The sequence below is a fragment of the Arachis duranensis genome, chromosome 6 (genome assembly GCF_000817695.3).
Source record: "Arachis duranensis cultivar V14167 chromosome 6, aradu.V14167.gnm2.J7QH, whole genome shotgun sequence".
In the NCBI taxonomy this organism is placed as follows: domain Eukaryota; kingdom Viridiplantae; phylum Streptophyta; class Magnoliopsida; order Fabales; family Fabaceae; genus Arachis; species Arachis duranensis.
The window spans coordinates 103,747,328-103,754,473 of NC_029777.3; the positions used below are offsets into that span (position 1 = coordinate 103,747,328).

The 7,146-nt window shown below is 33.2% G+C and overlaps 1 protein-coding gene across 8 annotated transcripts; it reads right to left on the reverse strand.

The window, feature by feature from the left end:
• Positions 1-27: 27 nt before the first annotated feature.
• On the reverse strand, positions 28-6,946 carry LOC107495359 (uncharacterized). Of its 8 annotated transcripts, none has more exons than XM_052262598.1 (11): positions 6,705-6,873; positions 6,464-6,563; positions 6,213-6,292; positions 5,866-6,124; positions 4,907-4,969; positions 4,617-4,656; positions 4,062-4,126; positions 3,729-3,845; positions 3,008-3,136; positions 1,095-1,150; positions 30-959 (listed from the first exon to the last, which is right to left on the reverse strand). In XM_052262598.1, exons 2-11 carry the CDS (start codon positions 6,473-6,475, stop codon positions 896-898), a joined length of 885 nt encoding a protein of 294 aa, XP_052118558.1. In that variant the 5' UTR covers positions 6,476-6,563; positions 6,705-6,873; the 3' UTR covers positions 30-895. The 8 variants fall into 8 exon arrangements, with proteins under 8 accessions (XP_052118563.1, XP_052118558.1, XP_052118557.1 ...); XM_052262597.1 differs by having other exon boundaries at positions 6,642-6,873; XM_052262596.1 differs by having other exon boundaries at positions 6,464-6,873.
• Positions 6,947-7,146: the final 200 nt, after the last annotated feature.

The following is a 7,146-nucleotide window of genomic DNA, read 5'->3' on the forward strand; positions in this document are numbered from 1 at the left end:
GGGTTGTCTGAGATGTATGTATGTAAATCTGGGAAATAATTGGAGTGTGATTATAAAGAAAGTACTGAGACAAAATTCATGGGGATATGGATCAAAAATCAAAATCATGTACAACCTACACTTGAATCTATGGAATCACGGTCATACTATCTGTTCATACCCAGGTCCAACGACGGGGCTCAGATCCAATAGTACGTAGAAGCCCAATCCACAGGATTGGCCATCCTCTGCAAACCGACCTCCTCGTAAGAGGTCGGGTTCGACATAGGTTCTGCCATAAAAAAATCGGGGACGAAGATTAGTTGGCAGATAACACTTATTCAAATAAGTAACTACTCCTAGAATCTCTCAACCCATTCCAGGAGTCAAATCTTAACCTCCCTAAGATAAAGGGACGGTTATCCTCCTTGAAAGGTAGAACCACTCCAACGGTGGTTATGGGTTCACCACTATAAGTACACTGACAACCCTCAGGTATTCCTAAGTTCCCATACTCTCTAAACCTACTGAGACCCTTGCTAACTTAGGTATCGGAGTGTCTTTGCAGGTACCATCCCCTTCTCCTTCCTTCGCACACAAGTCGGACAGAGGTCTCACGCGCGGGATCAAGTTTGAAGGCCTCCTTTCCAAAACGATTGGGCCAACTGTGCGTGTCCAGTCTATCAACCTCCGGTTACCCAACGTAACACCATCTTTCCCTTCGGATTTCTCTTGCCCATTTTAGCTTGGGCCAATTTTTCAGGATCATAACAATGTCCCATTTTCATAATTTCATTACAGTTGTGCCACAATTCACAACAATATCATGTGACTAATCAAACATTAATCTCATCACCTTTATTGTTTACAAGTGGTCGATACAGTTTTGCCACCTACTATCATCTTGTAATAACCATCATGGTTTGCAACACATTTGCAACATCTGTTTCCAGTTCAAGTAAGTCTCACCAATGAGAAATCTGTATTTGGAACCAAAGCAAGGCCAAGAGCAATAAAGTTTATATCTCAAGGTTCTGTAATCTTATTTAATTCATTGTAGCATCAATGTTCAAGAAACAATGAGCATTAATAATGTACTGTATCAGTGAAATTACTTCATTCTGGCATTCATTTTGAGCTTCCGAATGTAGTCTCTGGATCTTATATCGGCCTGCAGTAAAAATACAGATGAAAGAAGTGGATGCATTTTCCAGTTTCATTAGTTACCAAAGAATTGAAACATAGCCAGTAACTGGAGCGGTTCTGAAAAATAAAACCCTTCAAAATGATAGATGTTGTAAGGACATTAAGAATGTGAGATGCAGCAACATCTCATGGATCATCTAGAGAATACTTCGCAATACAAGATTTTTTGAGTTGAACCCAAGGTAGTAGTCAAAGGCTAAAGGTGCCCTTAAGGTGCGAAAGGCTCAAAACGTCTTGATAATTAGACACAAATCCTTCAATAAGGCATAATAATAAGTTAATACCCAAAAGCAATTTTATCGGATGCCCAAAATTCACCAAAAATAGAAAAAAAAAAACTAAAGTTGATCAAGGAAAAGAAAGATTAAATTTACCCATTGTTTGGTCCTCAAGAAAAAAAAAAGGAAGGAAAGAAGAAAAAACAGCAAAAAGAGGATGGGGAGAAAAGTAGATTTTCTTTGGTTGGTTGTCAAAGAAAATGGAGAAAAGGAACAAATTGTTCATGAGACATTGAGACTTGGATATGCAGTTTTTCCAAACAAGATTATAACTATACCCTTAAATAAATGACATTTATTAAACATAAACATATGATAAGCTTACCATTAATAAAAAAATTTAAATGCTTTCATTTAATAAATACAAAACAAATACATTGAAAACTTTAATTTTTTATATTTTCAATAAAAACTTTTTTATTTTATAATTTTAACATGTAATCTTAGGGCACACGATAGATAAACCCTAAAATTAATTATAAAAAAATGTGGTGTTTATTAATCTATTATATATGGAAATTAGATAGCTTTTGTTCGTGAACAAATTTTTATTCTTAAAATACCATAACCTCTTGATTAGAATGTAAATGTTTACCATCTTAACTAATCTTACAATTATTATTTTTACACAATTAATAAATAAAATAATAAATTAATAGACAGTTAGAATTAAGATATTTACCATCTTAACTAGTTTCACATGGTTGAGTTTTACACTCAGTTAATAATAATAGAATGAATTAAAACACTAGTCATTAAAATAAGGATATAAACGTCATTTCATTCTCTCGATAAAAAAAAGGTGCAATAATTTGACAACCAAATTTAATAATTAGATTTCAAACTCACTATTTCATTGTATTTTTCTTTCAAACAAGTTTTAATCTTTATTATATCAACTATTTGTATTTTTAGTTGGTTCTCCAACACTACCTCAAAAGCTAAGAAATCACGCCCCATGCCTCCATTCAACCCAGTGCACCTACCTATTTAATTGAACCGGCTCCATTCTATTCAACCTAGTGCGCCTCAAAATGTGAGAAGTGCAAAACTATTTTTCCACAGCTGCTAGTGTCCAAGTGTGCTTTTGATAGCAGTAACACTGGTTGAACCATCAAGGGTTTGTATTTTTATTTCTAGTAATTTTTTTTATTTACAGGATTTTATGGAGAAAAAAAAATCATAAAATAAGATTTGATTGTTTCTACATTTTTTCTTATTACAATGTTCAAAACAAAACCAAAAAGTTGTGGTAAACCAAAAGGTTTTTTAGTGGGTCTCAGATAAAAAAGAACATAGTGATTAGTTTTCAAAACTTTTCCTTTCTTTCCCTTTAAGTCCTTAACAACTCTTCTCAATGAACCAAGACTGCTATAGTGTCCTAACATGAAATAAAGAACTAGAAATAAAAGCCATAAATATTCAATTTATAGGATTAATTCTTGTAAATAGTTTACTTGTATCTAGTAATGGACATACGATTTATATGAAGAGATGTGAAACTAATGAGATATCAAAAGCTTTCAAAAGACAAATAATTTCACCTGTCTAGTTGGCTCGGGAACACGATACTTGCAAGTCATCTGAACTAGTCTAAGAGCAGTTTGAAGTGAAATCCGATGACCAATTGATATAAATATTGGCTTTATAGATCCTTGTGTAGACCTCATGGCCTAAACATATTGTTTTGGAAAAAAAAAAACTGATTCAATAAATATTTATAACTGTATAAATACTTGAAACTGGATTTTAGCAGCATGTGTAAGTCTAAGCTGGATAGCAATTCATAACATGCCAGCAATATGGCACGGACTTTTCCAATGGCTTGTGCTCACCACAGCAGTTAGTGTAACAAATAACAAAATGCCGTTAATTCAAAGAGTAAACTTGCTATTTAGTCCCACAATGATATAGGTGACATTAGTTTGATTTTTAAAAGATTTGTGACATCAGTTTAGTCCCTGAAAGATGTACGCTCACATTAGTTTGGTCCATGGAGGATTTTTTACATCAATTTAGTATTTGAAAAAAATACATGTAACATCACTTTGGTCCTTAAACAATAGATGTTGACCTCAAATAAATTAATGAATTTACCTGAACAAAGGATCAAATAGATGGCACATGAAATTTTTTAACTAAAATTATGTTACAATCTTTAAAGACTAAAACTGATGCTAACATGTATCGTTCAGGAGCTAAAACCAAGTCACATGTACCACTGAGTTACCAAATAGCTAGTTTGGTCTTAGATGAATGACTTACCGCTCCCCATATATGCCCTGAGCAACCTACCAAATTAATGAAATCTTTACAAGAATTTTCTCCAGCTTCAAGAAGCTCTCTAACCCTAGATTGATTAAGACCATCCACATGATGCAACTGGAACATACACAGGTAAAGAATAAGTGTTCGAGTATTTAAACGGCAATTCTTCTTCTTGATTGTAAGAACAAAAGAGAGTACAAAATCTCTTAAATGATCGATAAGAGAATTTCTATCAATAAAAGCTCCTCAGTTTTGTGACAGGTACAAGATAAAAAAAATGACTAACCATGACAATAAGAATGAATTAAATCGAATATTATCAATACTAACATTCTTTCCAATTCCAATGGTTGGGAGATTTGCCTCAACTCCTAGATGACAGGCCAGGCCAAAGCCTGCATAAGTTAATTTAGGGAATTTCCATTTAAACATGGTAAGTTAATAACAAGCTAAAATTTCTATATCTTTTATCAATTATAACATGAAAAAGTTGCAAACATAATTTACATTAGGGGAAAACCTGGACATTGGAAATGGAGTGATAAAAATTCACTGGTTGAATCACTATTCAATGTCATGGTCTATTAAAGCATAAAAATATTTGAAAAACAATGACCCAGTGTTACAAATTGACGGTTTACTAAGCATACAAAATGTTTGAAAAACAATGTCCCATTACTAGAAGAGAACAGTCTAATGACAATGAATAATTCCTCACTTTAAAGCAGCTACTCTGCAAATACAGTATTATATTTCAAATTCACTACTGCTAAATAAATTCAAATTTATAATTCTTTGAGAATTCAAAAGAATTTTTTTAGCTTAAACAAACAGCAGTATAAGAACGATGCATAACATTGGCATATCTCTTACAAAAGCACTTGCCTCGGGGATGTAGTATTCCGTTTCCATCAACCATTAACAACTGTCAATAAACACCAAAATCAACTTCCATTCAGATGACAAAAACATCGTACAAAATCATCAAAAAGAAAAAAGACTGCTACAAAATTCCAAAGTAAATAATCTTCATTTTAAAATTCAGTATATTTGAAACACACTCTTGCAACGGTAAATGGAGTGTAGGATCCACATGAGCCACACACCATCCAATCGATATACAAGGTAGACTAAGCAAATTAGAACTATTTTTTAACATAAGATACGACAATCACCTGTGGGTAGAAAGAACTACCACTCTTTTTCATTTTCTCCAGAATCTCTAAAAGAATTGGGGCCTAAAATATTATAAGATTAATCAAAACAAGAGCTGAAACAAATAATTTAGACACTTAATGTAAGGAAAATTATAAATCAAAATTGAGAAAAGACTATCCTAGCTAATTGGTCCTCAAAGGTATGCATGACATCATTTTAGTGTTTAAACCATTTGTGACAAAGTTTAGTTCCTTAAAGATTTGTGAATCAATTCATCTGTCAGGCTGTGCTTAGACACTGCAAGAGAAACATAGAGACAGTAGAACCAGAAACACACTTAGTTGTAGAGAGAGTGAGACTGAGACAAAAATTTTCTTATATTTTCTATATTTTCTAAAAGTGAATATCTAATCATCCACTCTATCTATATATTGGTGACTACTGCAAGACCGACCCGTTGAGCAGGACGAAAGTCAGCCTTAGTGATCTGTAGGGATGAAAGTCAGACTTAGTGATCCGACCACGGTGTTGAGTGGAAGGGTTGTTGCTCAATGGATAAAAGTTACTCTAGGGAAGGTTTGGTACCCTGATGTCGGCTCTTCGCCACTTGGGGCTGTAGTATGTTTCAAGGGTTGGGTTGTTTGCCCTACTCACATGAAGATTCCTATATCTAAATATGATATTTGAGAATTGTTAAATATTTTGACATATTTAACTAAATTATTTAACTTAACAGAACGTGTCAACATGTTAGCTATCATCTTCACATGAAAATTTTTATGTGAGTAGTCACAATGTATATTTCTGTCTTAAAAAATAGAATCCAAATGGTAAAAGAAAGGGACAAATGTCAAATATATCTCAGATTAACCTGAAGTCACCTATAGTTACAAAGGAACTGAATTGATGTCACAAATTTTTCAAGTAATGGTACATGTATCTTTGAGTTTAATCATAAAAAAAAAGGAACATATACCTCCCTGAATGCAAGGAAGCCAGGAACATAGGGAACTCGAATATTGACCAAAGAGAAGTCTTCATAAACAACTTGCAGAGTTCTTAAGTCCAAAACCACAAGTGTGCCACACGCCATTGATGGGTCATCTTTTGAGAAGCTTATATCAACTCCGCCAATGTATCTCAATAATCCTTCCTCCGAATCCGAACGGTCTTCGGGTATTTTCCATGTGAAGCTATCCTCTCTGATCAGCTTCTCCCTCAGCAAATCTTGTGCTCTGAAATGGGAAAAAAAATTATCCTTTTAATCAAAAAGTAAAATTGATTAACGATAATAAGGTTAGTGCAATAGAATCTTTTACACACGCTATCCAGTTTTGGTGATCTGGCAACGAAGTTGAAGAGGGTTCTTCGGTTTCTGATGGTTTTTCCATTGGTTCTGTAATCTGTGTCGGAGGATAGTTTCAGAGCAATTAAATTCATCTCCTTTCTATTTGCAAAATTGTAAAGTACCCCTTAACTCTTAATAATTATAAAATATCCACTCTTACGCCTTAACATTGAATTTTTAGTCAACACTACTGAAGTGCTTTAAAGAAGAATAAGAACATGGTTACAGTTTGTGACATATGGATGAGTTATATCCTGTTGCACGAAATGGTGAAACTGAAAACGCAAGGATTGATTCAGTTAAGAGTCTGAAATAATCCGCGCGCACTGGAAGAATGAACAAAAATTACACTAAGTCACTAATCAGTAATCACCGGGAAGCTCAAAAAGCACAAGTAAAGTTACCAGTTAGTACAATCCAGTAGCAGAACAACTAAAATACGTTAAAAGGAACGGGAATGACCCAACTTGTTTCTGAGGCTTTTCATCAAGCAGTTTGCGTGCATCATTCCAAATGCTTTGATTAAATAAAAAATTAATCACAACAACCAAAAAAATCACAAAAACAAAGGCAAATACTAGCTTAATCCGATATTCGTAATGAAATCAAGCAGCGATTAAACTAACACGACATGAAAATTACATTGTAATAATGGAATTTTATTGTACGTCTCTCAAAATCCGTCACTCTGAATTGAATAAAAAACTGAAAAAAATGAAACAGTGGAGATAAAAATAAATAAATAAATAAAACAAAAGCATTTTTGTCACGTGCTTAAGCATATAAGTATAATTAATTCTTCTTCTCTTATTTTATTTTGTTTCTTCGCTTAGAAAAAAGAAAAAAAGCCAAAAAAATACAAAAATTAACAAAAATAACCAAAAAAAAAAGAAAATAGAATGTTAAGTT